Source organism: Stenella coeruleoalba, assembly GCF_951394435.1.
Source record: "Stenella coeruleoalba genome assembly, chromosome: X".
Taxonomy (NCBI): Eukaryota; Metazoa; Chordata; class Mammalia; order Artiodactyla; family Delphinidae; genus Stenella; species Stenella coeruleoalba.
Window position 1 is genome coordinate 6,101,020 of NC_137152.1, and position 17,224 is coordinate 6,118,243.

Below are 17,224 nucleotides of genomic sequence, written 5' to 3' on the forward strand. Positions count from 1 at the left end.
TGCTAGAATGGATATACAACTAGATGCAAAATGGTCTATTGATGGGGGAAGCATCAACGCACTACACTGCACACAACCATTTGCATTTCCGTGGACAAGAATCACCTGCATTATTACCAGCTTTCTACGTTTACACAGTAACAAAATAGCTCAAAGACGATGAGCAACGCAGATAACCTGCAAGGGTGCAAGAGGGGACATCCAGCCATATTTTGCCCATCTTGAAGCGCTCCACAATTTTTACTGGCTCTAATAATTGCGTTTTAACACTGAATTTTCAAAAATTAATTGTGATTTGATGTTTTCTTACTGTTGTTTACCATTCATTCATTCAACGAATCCTCTCAAGCTGACCAAAAATGTTCCACACAGGAGGCTAGAAACTGTCCATTTTTTAGTTTGAATACACCAAGATATGTCTTTGTACTGAGAGACAAATGCAACTGTACTGTTTTGTTTTTGACTGATTTTGCATATGTGAATGCAACGGCAAACTCTGGCAAATGGGCAAGTCCAGCCGGGCACTTGTTTGTGTACAGCCAGCAGGCAAAGAATGGTTCTTACATTTTTTAATGGTTGGGAAAGATAATAAAATTTCATGACATGAACATTACATGAAATTCAGATTCCAGTGTCCACACATAAAGCTTTATTGGAACACAGCCACTGTCCTTTGTTTAGGGACTATCTATCACTGATTTCAGGCTACAGTGGCCACATGAGTAGTTGCCACAGAGACTTTATGGGCTACAAAGAAGGAAATATTTACTATCTGGCCTTTAACAGAAATTGTATATGATGTGGACTTCCCTGGTGGTGCAGTGGTTACGAATCCGCCTGCCAATGCAGGGGACATGGGTTCGAGCCCTGGTCCGGAAGATTCCACATGCCGCGGAGCAACTAAGTCCATGCGCCACAACTACTGAGCCTGCGTGCCTAGAGCCCGTGCTCCACAACAAGAGAAGCCACCACAATGAGAAGCCTGCGCACTACAACGAAGAGTAGTCCCCGCTCGCCGCAACTAGAGAAAGCCCGTGTGTAGCAACAAAGACCGAACGCAGCCAAAAATAGATAAATAAATAAATAAAAATAAAGAAATTGTATATGATGAGCATTAGAATTCCTAACATATAATGAGCCTCTGAAAAGGTGCTTGGTGCATACCACATGCTCGGTAAATTATATGTTTATTTTCCTTCATATAATAAAGTAAAACTGCTGAGAATAGGAGTGTGTTCTTCAATTCCTTTATAACTCGCAAAATGCACAGACCAGGGTTCTTCAACCTCCCTCGGCACCACTGAGCTTGGAGCTTCTTCACTGTGAGGGCGTCCTGTAGTTTGTCAGCATTCCTGACCTCCACCCACTAGATGCCAGTAGTGACGACCAAAAACGTCTCCCGCCATTGCCAAATGTCCCCTTGGGAGCAGAATCGCTCCAGCTTGAGAACCACTGGCCTCAAACCATGCAGGACAGTAAGTCACTGCTCTACATCATCTAGGAGCTAAATGATGCCAAAGACCCCTGACTTCATAGTACTGGCTTCATTATAGGAGGAAGATTTTCCTAATTAATAATAAATAATCATGCTAAGTTACATGGATACAAAATGGATTATAACCTTTTTCCTGAAGGTAATACAGTAATGACGTACTTTGGGGGAGGAAGAAAATGTACTGTATGGACTTCATTCATGGATTCATTCACAAATATTTGGTGAGCAACTACTCTGTGCCAAACTCCATTCTAGGCTTGAAAATACCACAATGAACAAAGACAACTCAGTCGATGCCCCTCGGAGCTTACTTTCTGGTGAAGGAGACAGACTCTCAGAGATAAAAGAACAACTGTATAATGTCGTGCGGGTATAATAAGGCCGAGGAAGTGTGTAAATGGGTGGGAGGTGACCTGGGAGGGCAAGGCTGAGAAGGTGGCATTTGTGCTGAGACGTGAATGGGGTGCGGTGAGCTGGGTGACTGCGGAAGGAGCCTTCTGGTGGAGGGAAAAGCAGGCTTGATGGGGGTAAAGCAGAGGAGAAAGTTGGAGAGAGAGCACAGGCAGACAAGACAGGGCCGATGTTTTAGACTGAGTGAGGTAGGAAGATATTAAAAGGTGTGAGGCAGACAGCAGCAAGATTCAGCTGATATGTTTAAAGGGTCTTTCCAGCAGCTACGTGGGTCGAGTAGAAGCTGGGAGACCCAAGAGGATGCTCCTGGATGGGTCCAGGCAAGAGATGATGGCAGATTGGACAAGGCAGGCAGTTAGATGGGAAGAAGAACTCACCTTCTGGAGGGATCCTGAAGGTGATGGGCTTTGCAAACACAACGAGAACTAATTAGAAAGCGTGTACTTTCTATAAAATATTATGTAAACTTTATCTTTTAATATATATTCAGAAAGTTATATCATCAGCATTATTTCTTGATTTGATGAGGTGTTTTTACTCTTCTGTCCGAATATTTGCTCAAAACGGTTTTTCAAGTTGTTGCTCTCTATACAACACAGCCTAGGAGATGGCATTCCAAACTTTAGTTTACCTCTACTGATTTGCTGAGTGATTCCAGGACATTATGCAATACGTATGTGCCTGAACTTCCCCATGGGTAAAATGGAGTTACCACCGCTCACCCTTCACCTCATTAACCTAAAAAGCAAAGGAAAAGCCTACACGATGCTTCATGAATCTCAGAAGAAGTGCAAACTGTAATTATCTGCAAATGTATCCCATGGTGATAATATCCAAAAGACATAAACTTTGATTAACATGTAAGATTCATCCCCAAGTATTCGGACTAAAGACAACCCTTAAATTTATGTTGGCTTTGTAATATATTTCAAAGTTTCCGTTGAAGTTATCTATGACTTACTGATTCATTTCTGCTTTCAGGCAAAAGGAATTGATTTCTTTTCTTGTCAAGTTCAGTCTCTCAGGTCAGCCTTGATCATTCAATTACAAAACATGGTTTAACAATCTGTATTCCCTAGGGCTGCAGTGTTCTTTAATTAGGATATTTTAAAAGCAGTTTAAATGAACGTGTCCCATTCAAATTTCAAGTGTAAAAAAAAATTAATTTCTTGATGGCATAAGGAGAAAAGAGGTGCTTGTGAGCAATAATACTGATACAACAAATTATCATTCAAGTAATACCCAACTAACAAAACTGGACAAAAACACTACTTATGAAATTTAGTCAGCCTCATAGCCATACATTCATACACACACACACACACACACACATATATATCCTCTCCTGCAGTGATGACATAAACAAATTACCCAAAACACCAACTGAAGAACAATGAATATAATAGATAACCAGAAAATATCTTATCAGAGCAAATATGTATGATATTATATAAAAAGAGTTAAAGGATCATAAACCAGACATTTCATTTCTGCCCAGGATCCAGAGAGTCAGAACTAAGCAAAGTTTGTTTTCACCAAATAATTTCACATTCACATAAATAATTCTGTTCTGTTTTTAATAACGCTCATGCGGATTAAACGACACAACGCAGGCATGAATGTCAGAATGTATCATTATAGTGAAGTTTTCGGTTTAGGAACATTATTCTACAACCGTTTACTTCGAGATAATTTGTTTGAAAGACCTTTCAAACTAATAAAGTGCTTCATAAATATGCTGTTTCATATTATTGTGTATTGCTCAGATGAAATTTTGGTTGTAAAATCAAGGAATGCTTCAATTTTCGGTCTAATAGTCGTAACCATGAAAGAAATCTCATCAAACGCTATTACAATCCCAAAGTGCTGCAGTATTGATAGCAAGGTTAAACTTTATTCACTTATATAATCTGAATAAAACCGACTTTGAGACTGGAGCTGAAGCATATACATACATATATACTCTCTCTATAAACATATAAATATATTTAAAGATGGTGATGTTTGGGGACTGAGGTAAGAAATCTATGCTATGAAACCTATGAATGAGTATAATGGTAACTTGAGAGCATGTGTGTGCAACAAGAAGTACTCAAAGATAGAAAAGAGACTGCTTCAAGAATCCGATTAGCGAACGAGCAATTCCCACACACAAACACAATAAACGCATACAAAACAACTTAGGTGTAAGGAGAACGCATGAAATCTTCTCGTGTAATCAGAAGATGTTTTCTCCTTAAAAATACTTTTGATTGAAATAATTAGAGAATAAAGAGAGAAATAAGGTAGTATCAGTAATGTCGATATATGTATCTTGATTGCAGTGGGGGCCACACTAACTAAATCCACACATGTGATAAAATCTCACAGAACTATATACGTATGTTGTACCGAGGCGATTTTCTGCTTGTGCTATTGTTCTGCATATACGTAAAGGGTAACCGCTGGTGGGAAATGAGTGAAGAGTACATGTGATCTCTCTGTACTAGCTCGGCAACGTCCTGTGACTCTAACAGTTGTTACAAAATGAAACGTTCTTTAAAATACTGACACAGTTGTAGGGAACGTACCTTAGAACACTGCTTGTGATTCTGGCACCAAACCAGGGAACCGTTGTTCTGCGAAAAGAAAAAGAAATATTGACTCATTAAATGATTTTCTATTTGAGGGACTTCCCTAGCAGTCCAGTGGTTAGGACGCTGTGCTTCCACTGCAGGGGGCACAGGTTCGATCCCTGGGTCGGGGAACTAAGATCCCACATGCCGCGTGGCTTGGCCAAATAAAAAAAATAAAAAAAAAAAAAATTAAAAAAAAAATTTTCTATTTGAAATCTACATACACCTGTGTGTATTAATATAATTTTAAAATACTTGCATTAATGAAAGACCAATTTTGCCACCCTGGTATATGTCCCTCTTCCTAAAATAGGATATCATTTTTTGCCCTTGACTTTATGATACAAACACATATAAAATAATGAAGATTTCAAGGTGTTTCAAAAGGAAAAGTGTCTGAGCCGTCTCTCGGGTGTGCTGAGCAACAGAATACAGACCAACAGGAAAATGACCGCTAGACGGTTCTTCCATAGTAAGTAGCTGTGGTAAATTTACAAGTTGGCATCCTGGAGGCTTTCAATTTTAACCAATTCAGTAATAAGTGTTTGAGCCTGGACGTCAAATCCCATGGGAAAAACCTCCTCTTTCCCTTTCACTGGGATGTGTGACTCTGGACAAGGGAATTACTATGTCTGTCCCTCAGTCTGTAAAGCATAAGGACAATATCTCCTGTATGAGGTTAGTGGGATAACTAAGTGAGACACAATCCACTTTGCACAGCTTGACAGTTACTCAACATGTACCAAATACTAGGACTAGGATTTATTTGTTTATTAAAATTTATTTTATTGAACTATAGTTGATTTACAATGTGTTAATTTCTGCTGTCCAGCAAAGTGATTCAGTTATATAAATATATACATTCTTTTTCATATTCTTTTCCAGTACGGTTTATCACAGGATATTGAATATAGTTCCCTGTGCTCTACAGTAAGACCTTGTTGTTTATCCATTCTCTATATACAATAGTTTGCATCTCCTAACCCCAAACTCCCAATCCTTCCCGTCCCCAACACCCCTCCCCCTTGGCAACGACAAGTATGTTCTCTATGTCTGTGAGTCTGTTTCTGTCTTGTAGATAAGTTCATTTGTGTCACATTTTAGATTCTACATATAAGTGATATCCTGTGGTATTTGCCTTTGACTTACTTCACTTAGTATCACAATCTCTAGGTCCACCCACGTTGCTGCAAATGGCATTGTTTCCTTCTTTTTTATGGCCGAGTAGTATTCCATTGTATACATGTACCACATCTTCCTTATCCATTCATCTGTTGATGGACACTTAGGTTGCTTCCATGTCTTGGCTATTGTAAATAGTGCTGCTATGAAGATAGGGGTGCATATATCTTTTTGAATATAGCTTTGTAGGACTACAATTTATTATCCCTAGTATTTGAATTTCTGCTTGAAACTTGTCATTCCACATGACTAAAATTTTGGTGATGGTTGGACTGTGATATTTACATCAGATTGTTCTAGGCTGGCGTGGTTGAAACAGATAACAGAAACAGTCATCCCAAAATTAAGATGCTGTGGCCTCCGGTTCTTTGAAGTTCAAGGTTGGGTATGAGATAAAGTAGTCCATTTCCTACGTATGAATGCCTAAGCTTCTAAGAACATCGGTATGAATAGAAGAGTATCACCTTTGTTTGCAGTTAAAAGAACACTGAACCAATAATATATCTTTTGAAAAATACTCTTATTACACGTTTATTGATATATAATTCACAAACACAAAAGTTACTTATATAACTCAGTGGTTTTCAGAAGAAAGGTTGTGCGACCATCACCACTAATTTCTGAACTTTCTCATCACCCCTGACAGAAAGCAGTACCCATTAGCAGTCCTTCCACCCAGGTCCTGGCCACCACGAACGTACTTTCTTTCTCTATAAATTTACCTACTCTGGACACTTGTTATAAACGGAATCATACAATATGTAGTCTTCTGTGTCCGACTTCTTTCATTTCATCATGTTTTACATTGTGGTAAATGATATACTATTTTTGCTTCAGCCACATTGTCATATATGTCAATACTTCATTCTTTTTCGTTGTCACGTTCCATTGTATGGGTATTTGCTCTTCCAGTCACAGTAATGTATCTTAATAATACAGGATTCCCCAAACCACTGGGTAGATCTCAACTGTTTAGGATTAGAAATTTTCCTCTCCTATCTAAAACTCACTCAGCTGTAGATCTCAGTCCCACAGTAAGGCTTTAGCTATGAAATCTCTGCACCATACGGCCCCAACTTTCCCCTTTACAGTCTTAACTCCCCCAAACTGCTGAACATCTCTGTCATTTTAGATAATCTGGTATCAACCTACTCATCCCCTTATTAAGGTCCACACATCTTCAGGGGGCCCTCATCTCTCTCTACATATCAATGTTCATCAGTCCGACAAACAAGGGCTGAAGCTGGAGCAGTATATGAACAGCCTGGGCTGAGGTTAAGTATGATCTTTGGCAGGGTTGACATCAGAGAAATAATTAGATTGGGCAGAGGCCAAAGCTGGACCAACAGTGGACATGCTTTAATTACTGGAAATGACGTGTTAGTAAAAAGGGTGCAAGAAAGAGGGCATTATGGGCAAATTGGTGTTTCAGAAAAGGAGCCCTTGGCCTGGTGACAAACTCAAAGTTCACAGTGGGGGTTAGGCAGACTGAGCTGTCGGTCATAAACAGGGTGACAACTGCAACAAAAAGCAGGGGCCAAACGTTGAGGAGTATATTTTCACAGGAAAGCTGACAACAGGGTCCAGGGCAGCTTTGGAGAACGTCACCCTCATTGTCTTTTCCCAGAAGGCTCTTTGGTCCATGCGGGGTTGGGTCCCGCTGGGACTTCCGAGGACCACGTCTGTCAGAGAACATCCTGGCCCCAACTTGAGTGCTCTGTGCTCACAGCCCAGAGGTGGGAACCAGTAGGGTTCCTTCTAAAGAGACTCAGGGCTGAAGTGAATGGACGCCAATCTAAGAGACTAGGTCAGGGCCAGATCCTGACAAGCTCCTGCACCAGGTCTGAGGACCTTCTGCCTCCTCGTGTCAGGTCAGAGGGTCCGGCCCCTTGCTCTGGGAACCTTGACCTCGGACCAGCTTCCACCTCCTTCCCCTCCAGGTCTGCCTTTTCCTGGACAGATGGGCAGGACCTCTGGATGCCTGCCTCTGCTGCCTGTGCCGCACAGCTCTTGAGAGATGCATCACATCCTCTCCTGCTGTAGCATCTGTTTTCTTTGATCTAAGCCTTGGCTCCTCAACTAGAGTGTGTGGTCCAGCAGACCGGCCTTCCTGTTTGCTCTCTGCTTCAAAGTTTCACAGTAGCAACTGGACCAGCTCCTCCTGATTCTCACAGAGGTGGCTTCCATCAAAGGCCATGCAAAGGTGACTGGGCCTGCAAAAGCAGGCGTGGCAACTACTGCTTGCCCCCCATTAGTGGCTGACAAAATGCTACCCGTGGGGTAATATGCCACTGACCTGATTATTACCTATAACTATTACCATGATGACATGACTGGCCACATCTATATAGCAGGCACTCGCTCTGGTGTTGGACATATTCAGCCCCCCATAACCATCCCGTATACGACACAAGTTTCATTTACCCATTTTCTACTTAAGAAAGTGGGAGTCAAAGACGGCAACTAAAGTATGGACATCCTGAAGCCAGTGGTTAAACTCAACCGTGAGTACCCCAGTGAGGAAAGCTGAGTGAGACACAGGGTGAGATTTACAGTGGGCTGTGAAGGAATCTCCAGGTTTATAATCTTGGAAGGAGAACAGAATTGGTCCAGACAGTCCTGAACGCCGTAAGCTCAGGGAACGACAGATCAGATGGATGGGCTGGAACAGACAATAGGAGAGGAGGTTGGCTGAGTAGGTAGAAAGCAGATTACAGTGGATTTTGACTTATTGGAAATAAAATATTTTATTTAGTAAATGTCAGGGGGTTTAAAAAAGAAAATAGAGGATTCGATCTGTGAGACGCTCTGTTCATGGCACACCTTGGTTAGAATCCTTTTGCTCCCTTTGTAGATGAAATGGTCCAACCTCAACAATAAAAGAATCCGGCAAAGACTGTCTTCAGCCGCCCAGCAAACTCTGCGCCCCCTCCCATGCTGAAACACAGTGTTCCCTGTCCTATTGGCTCGAATACCCCAATAGCCACAAAGCCCATCTGTTGTCTACATTTTATTGGGAGTTAATATCAATGCATCTTCTCGACCACAGCATTTTCATTTTAAGCACAATTTCCCATTAATCATCAAATGAAAAGCTGTCATTAGAAAGAAATATTCGGGGCAACAGCGAGCAGGCATGAAAGATTATTGTGATTATAATCATTTCTTTTTTCATTACTGAAGATAGTGTGTCACAGTTTGCTTGGGAAGATTAAAAAGGTAATCCATGCAAAGTATTTAGCAAAATATTTGGCACAGAGTTAGATATAAAAAAAATTTTTTTTTAAGGCCATTGTGATTATTGACGTTACTTCCTTTGTTTGCCATTATGTTTGTTCTGAGGAGTGCAGGAGAAATCCTGGACTTCCAGTCTCCCAGCTCCTGTGTGTAACACTCATCCTAGGCTAACCGGTTCCATCTTATTAGTGAGGCTTGGGGGGTGCAAGGGGGGCGGGGGGAATTACCATGGATTTTTCCCTGGGTGGTAGCAATTTTCCCATGTTTGCCAATGTGATGAGACAGCAATTGCTCTAACTGCCTTTAATTGGCCATTTGTATTTCCTTTACGGTGAACTGTCTATGCGTTTTACCATTTCTATTTTGGATGGTTTACCCTTTTCTTAGCAACTGCAGCAGCTATTAGTACCAATTAGACTTAATAATAACTTGTCTGTAATAGGTGTTGTAAAATGTTTCCAGTGCATCACTTGTCTTTTGAATTTATTCATGGAGTTTTCTCTCTGCAGAAATTTTCTACACACACACACATTTCCACCCTATTTCCTTTTTGGGTTTTGGGTTTCCTATTGTTCTTAAAACAATCACCCCCCCCCATGTCAAGGTATTGCAGCTGCCCTATGCCTTTGCCTTTACCAATCACCATCGGCCATACATACAATTTATCTCTACAAAGAACTTCTACGAACCCTGCCTAATGGCATCAAGGATGTCTATAAGCCCCTGAGTAACTCCAGCCACTGTGTTTGGGCCAGGTGTGCACGTACACTGCACCATCCACCTACGCTGCTTACCTGCTCTTACCTCTCTTTGAGCAGGAAAGCAATGGAAAAAGACAAGAATCCGGTACATTTCAACATGCCGCCTCGGGGAAGTTTTTAGTTGCATTACAATAGCCTTCACCACTAAAGCCAATTGACAACAACAACAAAAAAGTCTCGCTCTGGCTAAAAGCCAGCAAAATAAAGAGACAAAGTACATTAGGCATGAAAGACATTTGCCTCTAGAATCATCATTGTAACCTCCAGGTAGGATCAGACAGCGGGTCTTTTGTAATTATCTCAAGATTATATCCTGTATTTTATTGGTTTAACTAGATCAAACATGAATGCCACTCAATCCAACTTTCAAAGAGTCTATATAAAGTTCAATCAACTGCACCCAGACACTATTTCAATGATATTTTCAAAGTCCCTCCATTTCTAGCCTTTTGATTTTTTCCTTTAAGAAAAATAATTCTTCAAAAGCTTCAAGTAAACACTTCACTCAAAGACAGCCCTCAAGGGAAGGATAAAGAGAGATGAAAACTAGTTATCTAGATACAACCATCTGCAAAGAAAGCAGAGAATTAGGACAGATCCCACTTGTTTTTTTAGCATAAGCAGGGGACGGTGTGGAAGAGCCCCAAGGCCTGAGCAGTGGGCAGTTTCGGAAACTCAGCCCTGAGCGACTGCCCAACAGCAGGACAGAACATTTGAGTTGAAACCGTTCCAGAAAACCCACAATAGACCTAAACTTTACAAATCAACCCTATGAAACCACAAGGAACTAGCTGTGACTCCATCGATGATTTTCATTTCATGTTAAATGTAAAGTTTCTAAAATGAAGGCATAGATTAAAATTTAGCAGCTCATTTTCATCCAGAATATTTTCCTATTACTTTGGAATTAACAAATAAAATAGTTGATTTCGTTTATTGTTATAAGGATATTCCTTTCTATTGTCGATACACTCACAAAGTTTCTCAGGTGTTCCACAGCAGCTAAAAGAGGGGTCCAGGACACTTAAATTGAGACTCAGCATTTCCATGGCTCAAAATATTTTTTAAAATGAATCTTTGCTAGTGGTCATCACAACGATACATTCATTCAGAATATTTCTCAGGAAACTTAAATGCATATTGCTAAGCGAAAGAAGTCAGTCTGAAAAGGCTACAGTATTGTATGATTCCAACTCTATGCCATTCTGGAAAAGGCAAAACTATGGAGACAGTGAACGGATCAGTGGTTGTCAGAGGCTGAGGGGAGGGAGGGATGAACAGACAGAGCACAGAGGAGTTTTAGGGCACTGAACCCACTCTGTATGATACTGTAATGGTGGATACATTATACATTTGTCCAAACCCATAAAATGTACAAGAGCGAACCCTGATGTAAACTACGGACTTGGGGTGATGATGACATGTGGATGAAGGGTCGTCAAGGTAGCAAATGTACCACTGTGGGGGAGGGTGATAACAGGAGAGGCTGTGCACGTATAGGGCCAGAGGGTATATAGGAACTCTTTGTGTTTTCTGCTCAATTTTGCTGTGAACCTAAAACAGCTCTAAAGCAAAGTCTACTTAAAAGGTAAAAAAAGCTATGTGTTTACATCTGTTGTTTAGAGTAGGAGTTCTTTCACATGTTATGGACCATCCTCAGTAAATAAACAGCCTTTTCATTAACCAGTCCCCCTAAAAAATTGCCCTCTGAATTCTACCAATCTCTCAGAGTGAACTGAATTCTACAGGAAAACAGTATCTGACCGTACAAATACACCTCTCCAGACACCCAGCCCTCCCCTCTGGCCCCCACCACCGGAATGCAGGGCCCGGCCACGTGCTTTGCTTCACTTCTTCACACCTGGCAAGCTTGTCCAGGAACGAGAACCTCTGTAAGTGCTGTCCTCCCACCCAGAACTTGTCCCTCCCCAAGTCGACTCCCATGCACCCTTCAGGTCACTGCAAGGGCCACTTCTTTCAGGAAGCCTTCCCTGACTACAACAGCTCCCCTGTTGCACATGCTCTGCGCCTCCCTGTACTTCTCTTCCGACGCATTCTACACAGTTGCCAAGTATAAACATATTCGTGTTCTCTTTCCTTAGAGATCATCACGACCACTCCCCACCTCGGCCCCGCCCATGACCTCCTTAAAGACAGAATGTGTCTGTATCTCCCCGTCACCACTGGCTCCCTCCTGATCTTAATGAATATTGACTGAATAAATACATGAATGGAATAGGGAGTCATACAAATAAATTTAAACTTAATCATTAGATCATGAGGAACTGAAAAGAAGGAAATAAATAGATGGAGCTGAACAAACTTTTCATCTTCTCTGGGTGGAGCTTTTAGGAAATGGCCTCATTATTTTGTTTCCTGTAGAGTGTCCAAGAGATTGGGCCTGAGAATATGAAAATCTGAACAAAAACTTGTATTCAGAAGCAAGTACAAATTACTTAAGAAACAGTCATGCTAATTATCTTTTTATAGATGTAAATAAAGTCATCTAAAGAAAAATTTATAGAACAGCAAGGGCTCGATGATGCCATATGGGAAAACATTACTTTCATTAACACTTTACTATGAATTTTAATAAGGAATATGCTTACAAATTCTGTCTGTGGGAGAACACTAAATGAGGACGCAACTTTTACTACTTACTGTCTCTGACAGAATGCTGGGACCCACCACAGAATCGGAGATGCTAGCTTCTGTTAGCACACCTCAGGCAGTAGTCTTCCAACTGTAATCTCCTCCAAGAGGAAGTGCTAGGTCTGAATTCATTCTTGCCACAGCTATGATTTTGGGTATGTATTCACTGAACCATGTTTGGTCATAAAATTTATACTTTCAGGAGAAAATTCTGGTAAATTGTGCATTCTCCACAAAATCACATAAAGCCCTGGAAGATTTCAAGACTGAATAAATGACTTGTGCCGAAAGAAATCCAACCTTAGGTAGGTTTAGAGGGAGCATGAAATGTAATAACTAAAATTTAGTAAATGACTTGTATTACAAAGTAAGGGAAGCACGAGCAATAGAGTACCTATATAAATTAAACAACGCCAGCACTGTTCCTGGGAAACCGAGAAAAAGAAACGTCGGTATAAACTTCATTCTCTTCCCAGCTCCTCCTTCACAGCAGGGACAAGAAACGGTGTCGATGAAGATGAATGCAGATTATGAAGGCAGGCGTATGCTCAGACATCACTCTCAAGTGTTTACTTCACTGGTGAATTGTGTGGATTCTCCCAATTCCAGGAACCTCTCCCCAGTCGCCATACCTGCTTGTCTGGAAAGTAAACGCCTATGGAATAAAGGGCCCAGGCTGGCAGGGCAGAGGTACAAGGGTTCAGCAGGTAGGAATGACCATCTGCTTCGAAGTGCTGGAAGGGTTATCTCCAAGGTGGGTGGCTTGTGTCGGCCACACCCACTTCTGTTTCCAACCCTTACTTTGAAGGGTCCCTGACTTTAGTGTTGATCATTTGTTTGGGTCTCAGTGATGGTGAGAAAGACAAGACTGGGAAGAAGAGAAGGAGCCGTAGGGAAGGAAGTGGATGAAATAGGCAAGAAAGATAGAAAAGGTCCCAAAAGTCTGGGTTAAGTGGCATATTAAGTCCTTGGGCATAAACACGAGATGCTAAAACCTCTCTAAAATTTAATATAAAAGCACATTTTGCTTTTGTCATCAAGAGGCGAAGGCAAATCTTCTGCATTCTTTAAGATGATTATAACCCAGCCACACTAAAGCCATTGGCATGAGGACTGCCTCTCAGCGGCCCCTTTGGTGGGTGCCTGAATGAAGAGGCGGTACTTTCTGACACTAGGAGGCTAGGCTCAGTTATGTAGCTTCAGCTCGCTCTCCATGGCAACCACCGGGCCGGCCCGCCCAACTGTGGATATGCGGTCCCCACTAAAATCTGAGTATCCCAGCTACACCTGCAGTCCACAGGAATTAGAGACAAAGCACAGAAAGAAAGTTTGGTTCACACGAGGAGGCAATGAGCTCTGGAAACATGATTAATAACCAGGGTCCACTTGTTTGGACCTAGAACATACCCTTTCAACAACCTTAGGAAAAGTCCCAAGATAACACACCATGAAGACATAAAATCTGATTGTTTCTGAAGTCGGGGTGCTTCTTACTCCCAACTGCCATGAATGTGCACCATCATTGCTGGCCAGGTGGCAGTCATGACATAGAGGTCAACACTTTACACATGTGAACTTGGTGGTCACAGTTGTGCACGCTATCCATTTACACTGAGTTGTGCACCTTGTTGGTTCTATACATGTTGGGTTTAATTACTACTTAAAGTGTGATCTGAAAGATCAGAAAGAGAAATTAAAGAAACAATCCCATTTACCATCGCATCAAAAAGAATAAAATACCTAGGAATAAACCTACCTAAGGAGGCAAAAGACCTGTACTCAGAAAACTATAAGATACTGATGAAACAAAGCTGACACAAACAGATGAAGAGATATACCATGTTCTTGGATTGGAAGAATCAATACTGTCAAAAGGACTATACCACACAAAGCAATCTACAGATTCAATGCAATACCTATTGAATTACCAAAGGCATTTTTCACAGAATTAGAACAAAAAATTGTACAATTTGTATGGAAACACAAAAGGCCCTGAATAGCCATAGAAATCTTGAGAAAGAAAAACAGAGCTGGAGGAATCAGGCTCTCTCACTTCAGACTATACTACAAAGCTACAGTGATCAAGACAGTATGGTACTGGCACAAAAACAGAAATATAGATCAATGGAACAGGATAGAAAGCCCAGAGATAAACCCATGCACATATGGTCACTTTATTTTTGATAAAGGAGGCAAGAATATACAATGGAGAAAAGACAGCCTCTTCAATAAGTGGTGCTGGGAAAACTGGACAGCTACATGAAAAACAATGAAATTAGAACATTCTCTAACACCATACACAAAAATAAACTCAAAATGGATTAAAGACCTAAATGTAAGACCAGATACTATAAAACTCTTAGAGGAAAACATAGGTACAACACTCCTGACATAAATTGCATCAAGATCTGTTTTGATCCTCCTCCTAGAGTAATGGAAATAAAAACAAAAATAAACAAATGGGACCTCATTAAACTTAAAAGCTTTTGCACAGCAAAGAACCATAAACAAAATGAAAAGACAACCTCCAAAATGAGAGAAGATATTTGCAAATGAAGCAACTAACAAGGGACTAATCTCCAAAATACACAAACAGCTCATGCAGCTCAATATCAGTAAAACAAATAACCCAATCCAAAAATGGGCAGAAGACCTAAATAGACATTTCTCCAAAGAAGACATACAGATGGCTAAAAAGCACGTGAAGATATGCTCATCGTCACAAGTTATTAGAGAAATGCAAATCAAAACTACAGTGAGGTATCACCTCATACCAGTCATCAAAAAATCTACAAATAGTAAATGCTGGAGAGGGTGTGGAGAAAGGGGAACCCTTCTACACTGTTGGCGGGAATGTAAATTGGTGCAGCCACTAAGGAGAAGAGTATGAAGGTTCCTTAAAAACCTAAAAATAGAGCTACCATAAGATCCAGCAGTCCCACTCCTGGGCATATATCCAGAGAAAACCATAAGATGCATGCACCCCAATGTTCACTGCAGCACTATTTACAACAGCCAAGACATGGAAGCAACCTAAATGTCCATCGACAGATGAATGGATAAAGAAGATGTGGTACATGTGTACAATGGAATATTACTCAGCCATAACAAAGAACTAAACAATGCCATTTGCAGTGACATGGATGGACCGAGAGATTGTCATACTGAGTGAAGTCCGACAGAGAAAGACAAATTACCATATGATATCGCTTATACATGGAATCTAAAATAATGGTACAAATGAACTTATTTACAAAACAGAAATAGAGTCACAGATGTAGAAAACAAACTTATGGTTACCAAGGTGGGAAGAAGGGGAGAGGGATAAATTGGGAGATTAGGATTGACATATACACACAGCTATATGTAAAATAGGTAACTACTAAGAACCTACCGTATAGCACAGGGAACTCTACTCAATACTCTGTAATGATCTATATGGGAAAAGAATCTAAAAAAGAGTGGATATATGCATATGTATAACTGATTCACTTTGCTGTACAGCAGAAACTAACACAACATCGTAAATCAACTATGCTCCAATAAAAATTAATTTTAAAAAATGTGATTAAAATAATTAGACTAAGATTTGACATCGAAAGGAAAAATTATTCTGTGCTCAGAAATGCAAAGACTAAAGAGGTGCAGCAAATATTCATTGGTGGAAAGACTGAACTTGCACATTTTCATATTTTCTTGTAACTAATAACTAATACTTTATAGGATTTAAGGAAGGAGTATGTCACAGGTAGATGAATCTGTGCTACACGTTCTTACTAATATATGAACAAAAGGATTCACAATCTCATGCAAAAATGCAAATGAAGGCGGAAGAAATCTCCAAATCTCCTGGACCAGATGAAAGCTGTTAACAAAGCAACAAGATATTAGCGAGACCCAATGCTGCTTCATAAATGACCATCATTAAACCATCTGTCATTATTCACAATCACTTTTTTAAAATCTTTGGGTTATGTAAAAATGGCTGTTCTGCCCACGGCTTCGTAGATCCCGTGAAATCTTGTATACAGATGTATGTCAGTTCTCCACAAATCCCTTTCTCCTCCATACTGACATATCTTCATAGTTACTCTTCTGGGGACTATTCCCCCTTTCCCTAATCTGCAGCCAGGAAATAAGTAGTGAGTGATTTATTAAACTGGTAACTATTTTCTAGAAAGTCGGCCTGTGATGATAAGGAGCAGGGGATGGTCAGTGGATGTAGGAAGGTCTGCCCATACCACAAACACCGAAGGTAAACCCAACGTCAGCTCCTACGATGTCTACATGCGATGTGAGTACAGAATTTGTCCTGACGGGAAGTTGGGAGGAAGGGGCTTCCCGTGCCCTTCGTTCTTCCCAGTGAGACCAGAACTGAGGAAACTTCCCACAAGAAGTGAGTGTAACGGGGGAGGGAATTTAAGGAGAGAAGTGAAAAGCGCACTAGTTGCTGAAGGAAGACGAGAGTTGAAGTTGACCCGAGGCACACTCGGAGGATGGATGGACAGTTCAGACGTTTACCTGCGGCTGAGACGGTGGATTGACAGTCACACCGCTCCCTACAGGTGTGTGATCTTCCTGGCAGTACCCAACACTGAGCTGACATCCAAGCAGGCAGCTACTGGAGCCTGGCAGATTTCGAGTTAGAATTTTATAGCTAGAGAGTAGCCAAAGGGCAAGAAAACGAAACTACTGGGGGAAAAAAAAGATTAAAATGATGCATCACGGGTCCTAGGCAGGACTCAGCAGGAAGTGACAAGAAGGGTCAATGTAACAGTACTTGCAAACTTGCCTGGTTCCAGAATCACCTGGGAAATGTGTTAAACACAAAGGTTCTCAGGGACTGACTCGGCAGACCTAGACGCGACCCT

At 41.0% G+C, this 17,224-nt stretch overlaps 1 protein-coding gene across 1 annotated transcript in view; it reads right to left on the reverse strand.

Annotated features, from left to right (window-relative positions):
* The window catches only part of ANOS1 (anosmin 1), a 190,055-nt gene that overhangs the window by 148,127 nt on the left and 24,704 nt on the right, over window positions 1-17,224 (reverse strand). The window contains exon 2 of the mRNA XM_079910394.1: window positions 4,477-4,524. Coding sequence (XP_079766520.1) covers window positions 4,477-4,524 — 48 coding nt within the window. The remainder of the gene's footprint in view (window positions 1-4,476; window positions 4,525-17,224) is intronic.